Raw genomic sequence first — 18,653 nt, 5'->3', positions numbered from 1 at the left:
AACCACGTTCTTTGCCTCTGACATAACGAGCTCGCCACTTGCTTCGTTCAACGTGCATCAACGATGAACCGCAAATCCCACGCTCTGGGGCTTTATAAGAACGGCAAGCGTATTGCAAGCGGCGGATTTGGGTTCGTGCACAGCGGAAAGACTCCAGACGGTAAAAAGGTCGCTATAAAATATGAGCGCACGAATAACAGGATCACCCGTCCCTACCTCGAACATGAGGCCAACGTATACCGTCTCCTCGAAGGCCACCCGTGCGTACCAAAAGTCTATGCATACGGTCGCGAAGCACCCTGGAACATCATGGTCTTTGATTTGCTCGGCACGAGCCTTGAAACACTCTTTGAGAAGTGTAAAAGCAAGTTCTCGTTCAAGACGACGTTCATGCTTGCTCCCCAGATAATAGACTGTATCCAATACTGCCATAGCAAAGGCATCATTCACAGAGATATAAAACCAGACAACTTCCTAATGGGTAGAGATGACCGTGCCAATTTCGTGCATATCATCGATTTTGGACTGGCAAGACGCTACAAGAACCCTAAATCAGGCCAGCACTTCCCATATTTCGAAGGCCATAACTTTTTCGGGACCACTCGATATGCAAGCTTGAAGGCTCTTGAAGGATGCTCGCAGTCACGCAGGGACGACCTTGAATCGGCCGCATATTCATTGATTTACTACATGCGTGGAAGACTACCTTGGCAAGGCCTTCGTGGCGGGACTGACAAGCACAGGGACCAGCGTGTCAGAGAGAAGAAGCGAACGTGGACTCCAGAACGTCTCTGCGAAGGTCTACCCGAAGAACTCGCTAAAATGCTTGCGTATATCAAGACCCTCGAATATGAAGACGAACCCGATTACGAATATTTGAAGAAACTCTTCACAGACCGCTTCAAGAAGGAGGGGTTCGAACTCGACTACGATTACGACTGGCTTCATATTGTCGATGAGGAGAGGAATACCGGAAGCGAGGTGTCGCTGTCAGATTCCAGGAGCTACGAACCTAAGAAGCATCGCGCAGATAAACTCCCTCGAGTTGATTCTGCCGATGCAGACGACGAAGGAAACGTGGTGGCACGAAATACTACTCGGCGAGCTGCCGGTAGGGATATATCTATGGCGCTCGAAGAGCAGAGCTCCGAGAAGCTTGCGGGCTCCGAACTGAAGGACAAGAAGCCGGTTCGCGCGTCCATCGGCTCCGCGCCCTACTCTGACGTGTCTGGTTCCTTCAGCGACGAGCGCTCCATCTCACAGTCCGACAAGTACAGCAAGTCGCATCGCTCCTTCTCACCGGGACTCCAAGATTCTTCCAGCTCACAGGAGAGCAATGCACCAATCAAGAAGGGTGACTTTGTCCTCGTCAAATTCCTTCCACGTCCGACGCTCGAAGGCAACTCTGCGTTGTCTAATTCAAGCGGATTTATCGACAACAGTTATTGGCACAATCCGTCACTTTCGGAGGACGAATGGCACTTCCCGTTCCGTCCGGCGCTGGTAACCAAAGTGGAAATCGGTACAAGAAACACCCGTCTTTACGTGCTTCCGATTATGCAGCGCTCTGATGGTCTGGCAAAAATTTCCAAAGACCGTCGCCCAGCTTTCTTCCAGATCTGTCCCAATGAAGCCGCTGAGAAAAAGGAAACAGGTGAGGACGAAAGACTGAAGCTCTATCCAACACCCAACTGGCCGTACGAAGGGACATATGTTCAGCATCAAACCGACGTCTTCCAAATCCTCGTGCCAACCTCTGAGACAAAGACCGTCGATGTAATCTGGCGTATTGACAAGGAACAATTGAAGGAACTTTATTTAGCGCGCGATGATGTGAGGGCTGTAATCAACAATGATGACTACCTTTCGGATGCAGGTACCGAGACGGACGAGGTGAGGAGGCGTCAGAGTAGGAAACGTGTCATTTCCCAGTACTCTCTCTACGGCGCGGTTACATCTTTAACAGAGGAAAGTCTTAAACGCGATGATGTTAACGCTCAGGGATCCAACGGATGGTTGTTCGAATTCTTCAAAACCGATAGACGCCGCAACCACGAAAACGGTTACTACACGGGAGACAGTGACGACGACTCTTTCAACGATGACGATCTTTCGATATTCACCGGACGTTCACCAGGCAACCGCAGATTATCCTGCACATTGGCAATTGACGGAGATGTGATTCTGGAGGCGGCCTCCATGGACGGAGGATCTGATCGTGATTCGTTGGCGAGCTCAAGATATCGCTCGCCGTCAAACAGATCAAGACGGAGCTCTCGCAGGTCAGGCGGCAGCTCTCGCGCCTCCAAGGCTGGCTCCGCAAGGCACTCCGCCGGAGTTGGCCCGCGCTCCCTGAGACACAAAGTCCTTAACTACGCAGCTCGTCATAATTACGACACTCGGTCTAACTCTACGGTCGCATCGACCGACTCTGACAACCCTGTCATCAAACACAGGTCTCGCGTAGATCCCACCATGGATGCCGGTATACTAGATAGCTCTGAACCAGGATCTTCTTCGAGCCTTTCTTCTCATTCAAGCTTCGGGTATGGCTCGCTGGATTCGTATATGAGTTCTTCGGCTGACTCCGGTGGATACTCTTCTTCTCTTGCTGACTCGAGTGCTAGAGGCTCTACAAGCGCTAGAGGGTCAACAACCGCCTCATCAGTAGCTATTGCTAGGCCTTCTAGTCCTTCCTACTTTGATGACTCGAGCGCTATCGGTCCCACGACCGCTTTGTCAGTGCCTAAGGCCGGGTCTTCTGGTGCTTCGTCTCGCCGCAGTTCCGACGCAAGCTCTCTCGCTCAATCAATTGTTGGATCTGCAGCAGGCTCTGTAGCGTCTTTGGCTCGATCCGTCGCGGAGTCGGTCGTTGGTTCTGGACAAGAGAGTGTCAGCCAGAATGCTCCGGAAACCAAGGGGAAAGTCACGATAGACGCTGGTTCTGGAAAAGGGGGTGTCAGCCAGAAAGCTCCAGAAGCAAAGGGGAAAGTCACGGTGGACGTTGGTGCTGAGCAAGGGACCGTTAACCAGAAAGCATCTGAAGCAAAGGGAAAAATCATGGTGGACAGAGCTGTCCAGACGGGTTCTCCAACCAGAAGCGTCAACGTCAAAGCTACTGGCGCCACGGGAAAACTCATGGTTAACGAAGCTGTTCAGACAAGTTAGACCGCTGAGGACTGAAACATGTTTGGGGTTTGTGTGCAAAGTAGAGGGAAGCTTTTTATATGTCTTACTTTATTTCTTTTCAATGAGTAAAATTAGACTTGGGACAATTCCAATCCAATCATGTTTATATACCTCACTTTCTAATTCCTGTCCTGCATTTACATCACTAAGGAGCAAGAAATATTTATTCTTACTACAAGTATTTACATTGGAATCGAATATACGCAAAAGTTCCTTTATTTGGATGTGTGAATCTTAAGTGCTTAATTATTCACATATTCTAGACTTGTGCCTGTGGAAAGCTAATGGACGAAAAGATGGCTAAAACAGGGGGTTCGTTTATTGGACCATAGACATATCCACCCATAACTATTGTACAGAGATCTGTACTCCACTCAGAGAAATAGTAAAAGGACATCAAACTTTCAAGTCTTTCGCTAAGGCATCAATAAGAGCCTGCAACCTCTTCGCCTCCTCCTGTGCAAGCGTAGCATTATTGTCAAACGTTAGGGCCTCTGTCAAGCCTGGGAAAGTCGTCGCTCCATAACCTAATGAACAGACCCAGATTAGTTTTACAATCGTAGAAGCAAGATAAGCGAGAATGCGAGAAAAGAAAAGAAAAAAGCGTACCTAACCACTTTCCAGGAGCAACGCCCAAATGCCTAAACCACTCCCGATCCTTGATACCCTCTTCGCTAATAAACCCTCTTTCGAAGGTTACGAGTTTCGCGTTGGATGCTTGGATGCGTCTGACTGCTTTGAAGAGCTTCTTGGCTAGTTTCCAACCTCCATGAACGTGATGGCCATGATGGTGGTGATGATGGTGATGAGCGTGTGCGTGGTGATGATGATGTGCATGCCGCTTCTCCTCTTCCCGTTCCTTGACCCAAGCAGGGAACCGACCAACACGAGGCTTCAATCTATGACTCGCACCTAAGTCCTTCGGCTGGTCTCTGTCAAGTCCGAACATTCCTCCATCCATCATCGTTTTACGTGTACATTTATCACCCAAACCAAACCACGAACAAATCTTCTTCAACACTTTATGTGCTTTACGACCCCATGATTTTCCGTGTCCGTGATGTCTGCGCCACCACTTTTTGAGAAGTCTTTTGAGGTGTTTCTCAGCGGAAGCTTTCTCTTCGTCCAGTGATACGCTTGCTTTTTGGAGTTTTGAGACGCTGGAGCGAAGTTCTGAGAAGTCGGTGGTTAGGCCCTTTTGTTGTGCTATTTCCTCGACTCTGATGGAGCATGGAAGTCAATAACTAAGCCTGCCTGGTTGTAAGAAAGTACTTACTTGTTGAGATAGAGATCCAGTTCGTACGCGTAGTGAGTGGTGTTAACGGGAAGGACGACGGCATCTGCAAGCCGGAGGAGCTGCAAGCCAAGATGCTTCGCAACAGCGACCTAGAATCAAAAACCATCATCAGACAAGTAGCTCTGATACAGTAATTCCTACTTACATGACGATGGAATCCAGGATCTCCATATCGTTCCTGCCACGTCTCCGAATCAAACACAGAGTGATAATGATACACAGGATCCGACAGTGTGGATCCAAATCCACCATTCGTACTAGCTACGCCAATTCGCTGCAGGAAGACCGTATAATCGCTACCAGAACCTAACGCACCAACGCTCGTTGATTCGCTGCGAACTGGGACGCCATCTGCATTGGCCTTCGAGCCGCCCTTAACGGCAATTCTTAGGGAGTCGGAGTCATCGAGGTCTTCGGGTTCGATCAACGGTTCGCCCCATTGTTCTTCCCAGACACACAACGCTTCCTCGTCAACCGCACCATGTAAAGGTCCAGAGTCAAACCGGGCTTGCCAAAGGGTCTTCCCCGGAATGGTTGGATGAGGGATGTCCTTCGCAGCGCCGCTCACGAGATGTGCGAGTGAAGGTGAAGCAGAGAGGCGGAAGCGGGATCCACTAACAGATGAGTCTGGAACAAACACTAGTTAAAATGTATGGACCAAGAAACGTGGGATGGTGGACGCACCGAGATTCAAATATGCGACTACGTTGTTGTCAATCCACTCGGGGAAGTCCTCTCCCCACTCTGTACTTCCAATTAGACCATACTGCATGCCAAGATTAGCATCGGTAGCATCTTGCATCCAGAAGATAATCATACCTCTTCCGCATCCCAACTGGCAATTACAATAGTCCTCAGCGGCTTCCAGCCTTTCTTCAACAGGACACCGAGTCCTCGAATCACCTCGTAGGTGGAGACAGTTCCTGAGGTTGGATCGGTTGCACCCAGTACCCAAGCTAAGTATTAAATATCATAAGTTCAACAGGTTATTGTAGGTATTATAAGATACTCACCATCACGATGATTTCCAACTACGACTACTTCATCCTTAATATGTCCCGGAATAACAGCCATCGTATTCCAAATGGGCGTAACCTTAACGTCCACTAAACGAAACAGTCAATTAACTTAGAGGTCGAATTGTAGCGACGACACCACTGACCATTGTTTACGAGCTTAATCACTCTATTTCTTCCACCAGTCTCAATTTCTTGTAAAAGCCGTGAAGCTGTGTTCCACGACAGAGGTAGACTAGGAATTTTCGGGATGTTCTCTCCATTTGTACGTGTGCTGTTCTCATATGACGGATAACCGGGTGTCTAAAGCAAGCCATACAAACCATAAGTTTGCTGTTCCAAAGGTAAGTCAATGTAGAACGAACAGTAGGATCACCAGGATACAGAGAGATGAACTGGACAGAGCCTCGTTGGACTGAGGTAGGGTTCCTCGCTGGTCCGAGAGGATACCTACAGAAAGAAAGACTTTAGTTATTCATCATTCATCATGTCAAATAAGAGACGAGACATACGCTGCATAACCATTATGATAACGAACACTTCCGTCATCCCGCGGATCCGAGTAAATCAGACATCCAACAGCTCCACGCTCTTGGGCACCCTTGACCTAAAAGACGTATGTTTGAGATCAGTACCCAGACATGGAAACTGGACAAAAGTCAAACCTTAAGCCCACGGAAGACACCTCCGTACCGAGCAAGGACGATGGTACCGTTGAAGTTGACACCTATAAATATGAAACAAATCATATCATTCCTTTAGTTCTACCTCTCACCTTCACAACAACGCAAATGCAAATGAAATTCTCACCTGCGTCCTCAAGAGCATCATAATCCTCCTTCCTCCCATAATTTACATAAACAAGCTTTCCCTGTACTTCACCTCCACGACTCAATCCATGGAACGCAGGTACCGCTTCCGCATACTTCCCCGCGTCGGGATCAAGCTCGTCCTCTGCAATCTCCTCCAGTTGTGCCGTCCACACCGTCTTGCCGTCGTCTTCAAGGATCTCAAGACTATGGTTCACTGGTGAGTTGAGTATGGGGAAATACGTGTCGACCCATGCTGAGGGTGAGTTCTGTTTTGCAATACTGAGAGTTGCGTTACGAGATTCGGGAGAACCTGCTTTGAATACGGGGTCTGTGGAGGTACTTGGAATGCCTAGCTCGGTTTGTAAGAGGTGTAGGAAGTCGATGGCGGTGTCGTAGTCTCCCTGCGTGCCCGCCATGTGCGGCTTCCCTGCGAAACGACGGGATGTCTCGATGGCGCTGACATTGTTAGGTACGTCCCTGTCATTCCGTTGATCAATACAACATCCTCTATCTTTATTGTATTGGATTACAATACTCACAAGAATATCTTTTCAGCAGGTTTCCCATTAAGTATACGAGGTCGTTTATGAGGATGGTGCGGCAACTGAACCTCCTCTGCCTCTGCCTCATTATCCAAGTCCGAAACAACAAACGGCCAACTAATGTCAAACTCCTCATGCGGAATTCCACTGGACATCTCATCCACCTTCCGCTTTCCAACCATCCATAACCAAAGACATAACACCGAAGTCAGGAAAACGATAAGCCTAGTCTTCGTCCGTGAACTTCTCTTTTGACCACGACTCAGCGGCGCATGTTCAACTTCTTCTGAGTCCGAGTACTCATCTTCGAATTCTTTCGGCAGTGCAGGCTCGAGTTCTTCAAGTTTTTCGTCTGGAGGAGGGGTCATGATGACGGTCGTGCATCAAGTTAGGTAGTTACGCGTGAGAGTTGAGGAGCATTACTATTATTATTAAGTTTGAATTTATGAGAGAAGATGATGACACAATCGGCTTGAGTGACGACCACGAACCCAAACCAAGAGCACATGTATGGTTGCCTCTTCCGGTAATTCTATTAGAACAGGACGTAATAGAACAGAAATACGAAACAAAGACAAAGCATGTACGAATCCATATCCGCAATAGCAAAACAGGACCAATAGAATAATATAGAGAATAGTTTATAGAAAAATGAATAGAAATGCTATAAAGTTCCTTTTCAACCTCGAGACTATCGCGATGTCGACTCATCTGCCTCATCTCTAGACTCAGCATCGCTATATCGGCTATTCCCATCGACCGCACGTGTCTCCTCCTCCTCATCTTCATCCAGGAATCCAGAATGGAAGCCAATACCACCAGAAGAAACACCCTCTCGACCCCTTTCTCTTTCTCCAGGTTCATCATCATACGTCGACACATCCTGCGCACTCAACGAAAGCGGTCGTTGCGCCTCGTTATCCAGCAACCGCATACGCACATCTTCACCCTCACCTTCTTCAGCTCTCCTCTGCGCATTCCGACGATTCTGTCGGATTCGTCGGATAATCAAGATAGCTCCGCCTGCAATGAATATACCCGCGAAGACGAAGCCCAAAATTGCAATCCGGAAGCGCGTATCATTGTCCATTGAAGACGAATCAGAGCTAGACGTCGCAGTTGCCTGGCCCGCAGTGGATTCAACATCTTCTTGTCCAGGAACACTGGAAATGGCAGCAGTCGGCTTAGGGAACGACTTCGTCGTTGATGGTACTGCAGTTGTATGAGGTGCGTCGGGAGTTGGTTCCGCTTCCTCAGGTGGAGGGAAAGGAATAGGAAGCTCTTCAGATATCTTCAATGCATACGGGACTGCTTTATCTGAGTCTTTCGCAGAACCCCAGAGGGACAGTCGCCAGCCGATGAAATTACCGCTTTCATCTTCTCGATCTTGGTCAGAGACGGTCAAAGTCCAGGTTCCGACTGGATTTTCTCCCCTGCAACACCAGACACTAAGAAACATCTCTAAGCTAGTGGATATGAGTAAAACGTACCAATGCTTCACCGACATGAAGCGCCAACCAGGGAACCCATCCTTATCCCTATCACCATGCCTCTTCTCCGCTAACATGCTCCGAATGCCATTCGGACTTGTTAGCGTTACCTCGACGTCTCCCCTCCTCGAATGCTCAATCCACACCCGTACGGTAACATGCTCAAGAGCCTCAAAGTTATTCTCGTCCATCATCTCCTGAGTAATCTCTATAGTACTCTGTACCCCATCTTCTTCAATCTCTATGCCTCCGGAGAACTTCCCTTCTTTGTCCATCGTACCATTCTCAAGCTGCACAGGAGGTGCCTCAACCCATGCTTGCGGCTTTACTGACGTCCATTGTTGTGCTGCAGTTACGAAGTCGAAAGCGTCAAGTTTCCCGAAGCCGAATTTGTAGCTGTATGGCTGGCCGGTTGCGGTGAGTTCCCAAGTTGCGTCGCTGGGGTTGACTACCTGGGCTGTCTTGACGCATAAGTGCTGTACGTCTCCTGTTTTATGAGTTAGTTTCTGTGGTAGAATATTGGGAAGAGTTTGACTTACGCCATGTAAGATCTGGCCTGCAACGAAAAAAAAAACTAAGTTTATCATACACATTTCAGGATAGTCAAGTTGCATACCTGACTGAGAGTGCAAGAGCAAAGACGCCCACAGCATTGGGAGCGGCAGCGGAGGTACCTCCGTGATGTGTCGTACAACTAGCTTTCCCAACATCGGTGGTAACCTACAACGATGACTGAATGAGCAAAAGTAAAGCTCCTTCCATTTGTGAAGCGACTTACGATTTGCTTCTTACGGTCGCTCCCAGAGCTATACGTCGTTATCATATTCGCCGCACACGACTCCGAATAATACGGGTGCTCTCCCTTATAATCGATAGAAGCCACAGTAACCGAGTAAATCGAGTTCGTGTATCCGTCGAAATTGCATTGATCGCCCGAATGCGCGCCGTTACCACTGGCAAACACGTATACCGAACCTTTTCCATCTCGACCGTTCTGCACACCGTTCAGCATGGCCTTTTGAATGAGCACACTTGGTGCCTCCATGGACTTCCCGTCATCAGCTGGCCCCCAGGAACAGCTGTAGATAGATGTGTTTTGGTATCCGTAGTTCAATGCTGCGGCTTCGTCTACGTCGGAGATAGGACCAGACCTTTATACATGGGATTAGAGAAGTTGTTTCTGATTATGGCTTTCAGTACTTACAGGATTCGCACGCCTGCTACTTTGGACTCGTATGCAATACCAACTCCACAGACGCCGTTCTTGACAGCAGCGATTTGACCAGCACATCGCGTACCGTGACGATCATCAGAAAGCATTGGTTTCGGGAGGTCAACGTGATCGTTGAAGTCATACGAACCGACAGCATCCTAACGATAGGACACAAGACAGTCAGCGCGCTCTAACTCCACTCCAGAAAGTGGAAAGTACTCACGAAATTATCAGCAAGATCCTCGCTCTCGAAATCCAATCCATCGTCTACCATGCAAGATATAACTCCCTTGCCAGTAATACCCATGTCCCAGATCGGTGTCGCGTTCATCATGTGTTCCGGGTATTCCTCATTGACAAGATGCCACTGGTCCTTGAACATCGGGTCTTCGATACCGAGGCGTTCTGCAATGTCCCGAGCCGACGACTTGCCATCAGCGTCGTCTAGTCCGCCAGGTGGAGGAGCAGGTACAGCGGCACGCTTTACTCGCTGTCTCGGCACTTGTCGAGAGAGATGTCGGATAGCTTTAGGTAAAGCATCACGTTTGGTCAAAGTTGGATTCTCTTCTAGCAGCCCGCGAGCTTTGAGCACTCGGTCCTCTTCGGACCCATCCGTCCTTTGAGAACGTAAGATCCAATGATCGCGCAGCTGGCCTGCTTGCTCCACGAGTTCTGCACCCAAAGCATCCGCACAGCCCTGAACGGAGACACCATGCGCCGGGTCGTGCTCAAGCACATAATAGTCATGAGTCGAATAAGAGCGCTTTGCTGGTCTCGATACCTCAGCAGATGCGCGTACGAATAAGATAGTAAAGACTAGGTAAAGGAAGAGCCTTCGGAGAAAGAGAGGTGGGTGCATGGCTTGCCTGGTCAAGAGTGGTGAACGAGGGGACTGCGCAAGTGAAGGATCATGAGAAGCATGAGAAGGAAAGATCTTGTCCTGTGTCCACGCTACCAAGATGGACGCGGCGCTCAGTTGAGCTGTGCGCGGCTGCCGCCGTAAACGCACAGAAGTCTGAAACGGAAGGCCGTACCGGGCAGCGTGTTTAATATTGGTAGAGTCGATTAATCACTCCGGACGACGGTGATAGTTAGGATAAAGCAAAGTTTGTAGCGGAAGTGCAATTATGCCTTCATTTACTTTTAGTATTCTCCGCGTCGATCAATATGTGGACCCTGATTTGTGCAAACAGGCAACGCAATTGAGACAATTAACTCATATTATAGCTATAATAAGAGATCCAATACATGTTCCAAACGAATCTCAATTAGCCATGCAAGTCTGCGAAAAACGTTTCATGTTTCACTAATAAGTATTTCATTTTAAGCATTGAGATCTTATGCTGACGTGTCCGATGCGTCGATCAGCGCGTCTCCACTCCTCGCGTGTCCAGCGACCAGTCCAGTCGAGTTGCACTCACCCTTAATCCATGCTACCCTGGCTCCTCCTCTCCTTCCTCGCAACTCCCTTGCACAGCGTCCATGCACTGGAAAAAACTTTCGGCGTCCAACCCCATCTCCTTGAGAAATACACTCCCCTAAGCGGAACACCAGCAAAGTGGAAATGCCTCGACGGATCCAAAACCATTTCGTGGGATGCTGTGAACGATGACTACTGTGATTGTTTGGACGGAAGCGATGAGCCAGGTACGTCTAATATTAAATATCGTGAAAGAAATATGTATTCTGAAATGAATGCAGGGACGAGTGCGTGTCCAAACTCGACGTTCTACTGCAAGAATGAAGGTCACATCGGTTCCGTCATTCGGAGTTCACGAGTTAACGACGGACTTTGTGGTTCGTTCTATATACATCTCTTTCCCTCATGCAGCCTATATTAACTCAATCTTTTATGTAGAGGCCGAATGCTGTGACGGTTCAGACGAGGAACCAGGCCTCTGTCCAAACATTTGCGAGAAAGTAGGCAAGGAATATCGCGAACGCGTCGAAGCAGAGAACAAAATCCGCAAGAAAGGGTCAAAAATCCGATCTTCGTATATTTCATTTGCTAATAAGGAGAAGAAACGCCTTGAAGACCTTGTAGCTTCTACTTCACGCGAAGTTGTCGCTCAGGAAAAGGAAGTTGCAAGGCTTAAAGGTACTTTACTTTTATTGAACTCACGATGAACTTCACCTCAATAATGAAAACGTTTTACGCGTGTTTTAGATATATGGGACAGGTCAGAGGCTACTTCTGCAGCTGAGCTTGAAGAGAAGAAGAAATCTCGTGAGTCCTTCAGCCCAATTTCATTCTGAATGACTACCAATACTTATCAACAAACGAAATTCCAGCACTCTACCAATCACTCGTAACACACACAGCAGCCCTGAAAGCACTCAAACGCGCCTACAACGATCTCGCAGAGAAAGAGCAAACCCTCTCAGAGATCTTATCCTCCCTACGTGCCGGATACAATCCGAACTACCAAGACATGGCTGTTCTAGAAGCAGTCCGAGGGTACGAACACTATGCAGGTCTTCCACCAAGCAACGATCGTGACCGTGCTAAGGAGGAAGGTGAGGCACCTGCCGAGGAAGAAAGCAAAACAGAAGAGAAGGAAGTTGAAGAAGAAGAGGAGCTCGAGGAGGGCGAATGGACCAAGGAACAACTCGAGAAAGATTTGGAGAGCCTCCTTGATACGGATGTCGAGTCGCTGCTTATTGAACATGATCAGCACGTTGGCACCGAAGCCTCTGATTCGCTCCGTATGTCCTTTAATAGTGCACTTGCGACGCGATGCTGACGTGTTATGATAGTGTTCAATTTAGAGTCGTACATCCCAGACTCTCTCATTCCCCAATATGAGCTCTTGAGAGACTCATTCGTCGGTTTATTAGAAACGCTCGGTGTCGCTCGTCCAGCTGACTCTTCCTCATCCGGTACGCCTCTCCATCCATCCATTAACCTACCAACCTTTGCATGTATACATGTACAAACCTATCTCACTCTCCTTTCTACAATCACACCACAGAATCAACAAAAACCTCAAAAGCCCGCACAGCATACTTCGACGCCGACCGCTCACTCAACAAAATTCGTAAAGAAAAAGAAACCGCTCAACAACAACTCGCCCATCTATTCGACCCCGAATGGTTCGGCGCAGATGGAGAATGGAAGAAACTCGATGGACAGTGTTTGGAGAAGGATACGGGCGAGTATACGTATGAGGTTTGTTTGTTTGGTGAGGCGAGGCAGAAGCCGAATAAGGGAGGGTCGAATTTCAGTCTTGGGTGCGTTTTGTTTCATTCCGCTCTCCTCTCCTGCTTTAACAGCACTTATTGACAAATCCTCTTCCCCGCCCCTCCCCTGTATTTTTTTAATGCAATAGCAAATTCACCCATTGGAACAACAAACCCAAAATCCCCCCAGGCTCCTCATCCTACTACTCAAAAATGTACTACACAAAAGGCGCGAAATGCTGGAACGGTCCCGAACGTAGCGTCACGCTCCTCCTCACATGTGGGACGGAGAACCAGCTTCTCTCTGTCACGGAGCCGGAAAAGTGTGAGTATCATATCACTGGGACGAGTCCTGCGTTGTGCCGGCCTTTGGAGGCGGATGTCAACGGTAACGGTGGTTCGAGATCGGCGACGAAGAACGCGAAAGAGGAGCTATAGTCATAAGGATAGGGGTGTTTAGTGATGCATACCGTAAATTATGCTGTAGAGACTCAGAAAATACATCCATTTCATTTTATTTCATACACATACACATACACGTCATAAACATCTGTGCGCTCGAAAATTGAAATGAAATATGTAGTCAATATAATAAGTTAATAACCCAAACTTCCCTGCTAGACTAAGTCCCTCTCGTCAGTTCAGAGTGGAATACACTCGCAACCCAAGGGACTGACTGGTCTCTGGTGGGTGGGCTCGAACCCATCCACTCTTTACTAGCGACGAACATAGGATGATCTAACGATTCAGCTACACTGGCCATACGTGTGTGGGTTTCCGTATTAACATTGACATATTGACATTGACAGACAGACAACAGATTCACAGATTCACATGTGTTCGGTTAAGTAATCCATATGGTCAGCACACAAAAGAATAATTCAGTTTTTCTACAATTTTTTTATTCTTGTAGTTTTCTATCCTGATACATCTGCAAAAATAAGAAAGAAAGAAAGCAAGCAAGAAGGGGACGGCAAGATTTAGATTATCAGAAACTATCAGATGTGGAGGGAGGGGACAAGCGGACTGAGCCATAGCATGAAGTCAAAACAAGACTAACAACGAATGTGGGGAGCGCGGAGAAGTGTTCAAAGGTAAGAAATAGGAATAACTTATCCAGAAAAGGGTGAAGGAAAACAGATAAAGGAGGGGACAGAAAAATCCGACAAATGAGAGGAACATTAAAAGGTTCTGGATCATTAACTTAGAATGACAAAGAAACTATGAGTCCCTGTAGATGATGGTGTGACTTGCGAATAAACTGGTGAGGATAGGGTGGCAGAAGGAGACGTGAACGTGATAAGAAGATTAGCAGCCGTCGTACTTTGAATTTCGGGGAAGCTGGTAGCCTGCTTGGTCCCACGTTGTCCAATTCCAATTTGTATATGCATCAGGGTGACTATAATGCAAGAACGCGTTAGTCGGTAGGAGGAGGTAAAAGGTAGATTTAAGGACTCACTTCTTGATGTAGTCTGCAGTTGGGTGATGCGAGGGGTCACACGTCACGCCCTCCGAGACACCCTCCCGCTGGTACACCCGCACATAGTCAATGTACATCTTTGACGGGAAGACAAGTTTGTCCAAGTCAACTGTGGTAAATGATGTCGAAAGACCAAGATTCAGGATGATGTACTAGATAAACGATTGGTTATGGAACACCATTGAACGAGGAAAATCCAGGAGACTTACCATCGGTTCCTCAGGAATCAGTCGTTGGTCGACTTGACTAACGGGATCAGGCCCGATAGACGCGGACGTAATCTTCCAAGACGGCTGGCCCGAGCTATACCACAATACGTATCCCTCATCACGATTCTTCATATCGCTCCAGTACTCAAACGCATACGTCGTGTATGCCTTGTCGTTGTACACATCGGAACTAACTTTCGTCACTCCACTAATAGCTTGCTGCAAAGCGGTACCGGTGAACGAGTTGAACTTAGTGATCGACGGGTCGTATATAGTGGTCTCGGGGGATGAGTTAACAAACTTGACGAAAGCATTGAAGGGTGCAATCTGGTAGGACTGGCTGACTTCTCCCGTTAAGGTACCTAGATCAATCTGCGCCTCGATAACATCCAGCTCTGGTGCGGCACGTCCATTTGACGTTTTCGGTCCGGGATGGTCGGAACCTGGGCAAGTACATGCTGAAAGCCTTTGACCTGGCTGGTCAGAAAGGAAAGAGCCCTGCCATCCGTCGGTTGCACTCGTCGCAGGGTTACCCGACTTGTCCATCTGCCGAGGGAATGTACCGAGATCGCACGAGTCATAACTGTACGGCCACATCCCTTCCGTGGTAGCACCATATCCCGCACGGCCTAAATTACCCATCGTCCAGATTCCTGGCCAAAGGCCTGGAACATCGGAGCTTCCGGGAAGCGAGACGCGCGCCTCGATGTAACCCGTCGTGAAACAAAATTTATTCCAAGTGGTCAGCATCCCTGAGTAGACATTAGTGAAAGTCAGACAGACAATGATCTCTTGACATACCACTCGTGTAACTTAAATTGTGATTGTTGATAGGGTCTTTCTGGTCAAGCGTAATGACAAGTTTACCGTTCTTTGTCGTAATAGTAGACGGATCATACCATTCCATGTCTCCCGTCGGCCTGCCCATGATAAGAACACGAAGAAGCAGGAATCACCACAAAACTCACCAGTAATGAAGGTCTTGTGCCTCCCAATATGGGTCATCACCTGGGTAGAACGTACGATCGTCGGTCTCAAACTCGTCGCTGAAAACAAGGTTGTACGCCTCCCCATCTGAACCAGTACGTGACATGGCGTCCTGTGGAGTCATGGGGTCTATCAATCGCTTTATGGGTAGGTCCGGAACTTGGCCCGTTGCGTTGATTCCCCCGAGGTTGAATCCCGGTGTCTTTGTTGGCTTATCAACGATATGTAAGACGATTGGATAGCCGATAAACAGCCCCAGTAATGCAGCTAGTAACAGTCCCAGCGTGCCGACGTTTAGCCAGCCTCGCAGAGAACAGAGGACAAATGGTTGAGTTGCCCTCGCTGATCGGCCCTTATGGCCATAATCCTCAGGCGCGTGTAAAGCATCGTCGTCTTCTGGCTCGGAAGTATGCCACATGTAGACGGGCATACCAGCAGCCGCAGTGGAATCAGTGACCATGCGGCGATTGACGGATGGTAAATTCGACAATGTCCCTTCCTTTTCTAACGGCAGAGTCTTTGATACATCCGAGAGAGTGGTCCCGACTGAGGCTCGACTGCGTTCATACTTGATGATAGGAGTATACACGAATTAGAGATAGAGAAAATCAGCGATTAGAGAAACACAAAAGTGGCGCACAGTGTAAGGACCATAGCCATTGCCAATGTCACCCCTTGCGATACCAGTTGTCATTCCTCGTGGAGAGCCAGCAGGCGTCGCGTATGGTGGACTTGAACCTGGAGAAGCAGCTAGGAGAGGTCTGCCTTGAGCGTGCCTTGGGTCGAGCGCGTCACCCGGAAAGTTGTGAACACGGGGAGATGGAGTTCCAGACATAAGAGAGTTGTGGCCCGAGAGATGTTCCAAGGAAACAGAGAGATAAATGCCAAGGAAAGAGCGGGAGGGGAAGGTAGGCTTAAGTTTAGACAAGAAGGGGGCTGAAGAAAAGACGAAAAAGGAGGCAGGGCAGGAGGTCAGATCTCTTAAGAGACAAGTCAACCAGGCCGGCGATCGCTTGCCGGATGGGTTCGGGCAGACTGAATAGAAATGGCGCGGTTGAAGAACCATACGTGAGACAAATCATAGATCAGCGCGCCTGACCGAGTTTAGCGTCCAGGTCAGCGCCCCTATGCTTCCGCATCTGGGTTTCCGACCTATCCAATAATTCCCAATGTGGCAGGCCCGAGGTTAGCTAGCGCCCAGAAAATCGCTGAGGAACAGGGTGAGTTGCAGCAGCGAGCGAGCGTGCTTTGTGTACTCCTCAGGCGAAAATGATAAAGTTCCAGTAGAGAATCACAAGCGAGAGCGCCAGCTGATCCACTTATCCCAGATAGCACATATGGCTTGGCAGAAGCAGAAATAGTCCAAATACCAGCCTAGCAACACGTGTGCTTGCTGAGCTGGCGAGTGATTCAATGATAATCTGGTTTACTGCGGCCGGAGTAGGTCTGTGTGCCAGCAGGAAGCCTCAAGGCGGTCCAATTGACGATCGCGACAAAACAACATACGCATGACATTAGAAAGAAAGGAGTCGTGAAGATAGAAGACTTCGTGACGTGAAAGACGAAGAAATTAATATTAGAGTATCAAAGGTCAGCTTTAGGGCCGGGTAGATTTGTAATCTATTCTCACGCGAGATGGTGCGCGTCGTCTAACCACGCATCGTCGTTGAGTGTGCTTACCGTCAATTCGTAGGGCCGTCGTTGTCGAAGATGGTGAGTGTCGAAGCATGGTTTTTGTCCTGTATGCTTTCCTAGATGCTCTGGATGGCCCGTATTGCTATATTTCTATGGTTTTGGACGTCTATGGGATGGATGCCATCACAGACCGTCGGATGTACCTCTTCATCTTACTGACTCATCTTTCAGGCCAAAGCCAAAGCTGCCGCACCATCTGGAGGAAAAGCGAAAGCAAAGAAAAAATGGTCGAAGGGAAAAGTAAAGGACAAGGCCCAGCACGCCGTCATTCCCGACAAAGCAACCTACGACCGCATCTTCAAAGAAGTCCCTACCTTCCGATTCATCTCGCAATCAATCCTCATTGAACGTCTCAAAATCAATGGTTCGCTCGCTCGTGTTGCCATTCGTCACCTTGCACGAGAAGGATTAATCAAGAAGATTGTACACCACCACTCGCAGCTCATTTACAGTGCGTTTCATTCCTCCGGTATTATTGTCACAAATCTGATTGTCTTTTCTCTCTTTCCTACGAGCAGCTCGGGCAACTGGTGGTGGCGCCGCCGTAGCCGGTGGCGAGTAGACGTGCTCTCTCCTTCCGCATCACTCTTATCACTAGCTATTACGCTACAGTTTGCATGCACATGTATTCCATACGCCGAAAATCTTCTCTACGCATGAACTATGTGCGGGAAAAGAAGGCAAAGACAGACTGTAGGAAGCTTGCTTTCCGTAATGACAACGAACAGGACGGCATGCCTTCACCGTTGTGAGATGAAGTTTCACACCAAATAACCTGTTGATCAGATAACGCTGCAGCAGCATGTGGGAACAGCGGCTTCCCAAATAGATTCGTCTCCAAGTCATGTCATAACTACAGCCAGCTCATCAATAGTATATGCTCGGGAAAGAATAGGCATCTATCTGAAATGCCAAAAATCGCATAAATACTAAATAGACAGCAGCATGAGTGTTGTTTGCGCTTGAAATGCTTGATTTGTTGTAAACAGTTAGACACATATATGCAAAGTTCTAACTCATTGTTGCAATGCCCTTTGTAACCGATTACAAAGCCGCCATGATAAACAATTTATAACAAATGACTATAGAGGATAATAGAACAACCGATCTCAATTACTGATACAGCCTTACCCCAATGAAGGGTAAATCTCGTTAATATTCTACATGATCATCCCGCATATGAATTACATATATCGACAATAAGCAAAGATATAAGCGAGTGAAGTACCTATCATTGTATCATCAAGGGTATCAATGAGACGAATATGAGTGCTTGATCGGTGTGGTGTCTATTCTACCAATCTTGGTTTCACCGAATGTATTGATACGCCGCAGCGATCGTCGGAAAGCGGAGACGACGTGTTTTACCTTTACCAGAAACATGAAAACGACTGCTTATTTTCGCATCGAAAAGCAGAACATCAATCCCTAGTACAGACCCAAATGTCTGGTCAATATAAAAATACAACTAAGTACGAATGGACGGCAATCCGCCGAGCCCGAGAGAACAGGCGAAAACACTCATACACTGCATGAACAAGTA

The 18,653-nt window shown here is 48.1% G+C and overlaps 6 protein-coding genes across 6 annotated transcripts; 3 read left to right on the top strand and 3 right to left on the bottom strand.

The window, feature by feature from the left end:
* Positions 1-63: 63 nt before the first annotated feature.
* On the top strand, positions 64-942 carry FOMMEDRAFT_89106 (casein kinase; the record flags this gene model as incomplete). The annotated part of the gene is made up of 1 exon (XM_007268144.1): positions 64-942. A coding segment is annotated over one exon (879 nt), but the record flags the coding sequence as incomplete, so codon positions are not given.
* A 2,465-nt stretch (positions 943-3,407) lies between these two features.
* Positions 3,408-7,258, bottom strand: FOMMEDRAFT_141695 (Zn-dependent exopeptidase). The gene is made up of 13 exons (XM_007268143.1): positions 6,854-7,258; positions 6,313-6,791; positions 6,168-6,229; positions 6,015-6,109; positions 5,868-5,952; positions 5,649-5,805; positions 5,500-5,592; positions 5,306-5,442; positions 5,171-5,252; positions 4,632-5,113; positions 4,466-4,575; positions 3,799-4,409; positions 3,408-3,716 (listed from the first exon to the last, which is right to left on the bottom strand). Exons 1-13 carry the CDS (start codon positions 7,222-7,224, stop codon positions 3,586-3,588), a joined length of 2,895 nt encoding a protein of 964 aa, XP_007268205.1. The 5' UTR covers positions 7,225-7,258; the 3' UTR covers positions 3,408-3,585.
* Positions 7,259-7,384: 126 nt separating this feature from the next.
* On the bottom strand, positions 7,385-10,418 carry FOMMEDRAFT_110361 (uncharacterized protein; the record flags this gene model as incomplete). The annotated part of the gene is made up of 7 exons (XM_007268142.1): positions 7,385-8,289; positions 8,347-8,833; positions 8,886-8,902; positions 8,963-9,066; positions 9,125-9,497; positions 9,551-9,717; positions 9,783-10,418. 7 exons carry the CDS (start codon positions 10,416-10,418, stop codon positions 7,548-7,550), a joined length of 2,526 nt encoding a protein of 841 aa, XP_007268204.1. The 3' UTR covers positions 7,385-7,547.
* A 571-nt stretch (positions 10,419-10,989) lies between these two features.
* FOMMEDRAFT_110358 (endoplasmic reticulum protein) lies at positions 10,990-13,254 on the top strand (the record flags this gene model as incomplete). The annotated part of the gene is made up of 8 exons (XM_007268141.1): positions 10,990-11,206; positions 11,261-11,356; positions 11,418-11,657; positions 11,727-11,786; positions 11,852-12,265; positions 12,317-12,439; positions 12,532-12,790; positions 12,889-13,254. 8 exons carry the CDS (start codon positions 10,990-10,992, stop codon positions 13,175-13,177), a joined length of 1,698 nt encoding a protein of 565 aa, XP_007268203.1. The 3' UTR covers positions 13,178-13,254.
* A 793-nt stretch (positions 13,255-14,047) lies between these two features.
* Positions 14,048-15,833, bottom strand: FOMMEDRAFT_90323 (glycoside hydrolase family 16 protein; the record flags this gene model as incomplete). Its single annotated transcript, XM_007268140.1, has 5 exons — positions 14,048-14,138; positions 14,199-14,371; positions 14,429-15,180; positions 15,230-15,348; positions 15,397-15,833. 5 exons carry the CDS (start codon positions 15,831-15,833, stop codon positions 14,048-14,050), a joined length of 1,572 nt encoding a protein of 523 aa, XP_007268202.1.
* A 995-nt stretch (positions 15,834-16,828) lies between these two features.
* On the top strand, positions 16,829-17,905 carry FOMMEDRAFT_147617 (ribosomal protein S25; the record flags this gene model as incomplete). The annotated part of the gene is made up of 4 exons (XM_007268139.1): positions 16,829-16,859; positions 17,109-17,128; positions 17,282-17,561; positions 17,629-17,905. The coding sequence occupies 4 exons, from the start codon at positions 16,829-16,831 to the stop codon at positions 17,670-17,672; spliced, it is 375 nt and encodes a 124-aa protein (XP_007268201.1). The 3' UTR covers positions 17,673-17,905.
* Positions 17,906-18,653: the final 748 nt, after the last annotated feature.

This window comes from Fomitiporia mediterranea (genome assembly GCF_000271605.1).
Source record: "Fomitiporia mediterranea MF3/22 unplaced genomic scaffold FOMMEscaffold_8, whole genome shotgun sequence".
NCBI lineage: Eukaryota > Fungi > Basidiomycota > Agaricomycetes > Hymenochaetales > Hymenochaetaceae > Fomitiporia > Fomitiporia mediterranea.
The sequence above is the reverse complement of the archived record's forward strand: the minus strand, read 5'-3'. Positions and strand labels throughout refer to the sequence as shown.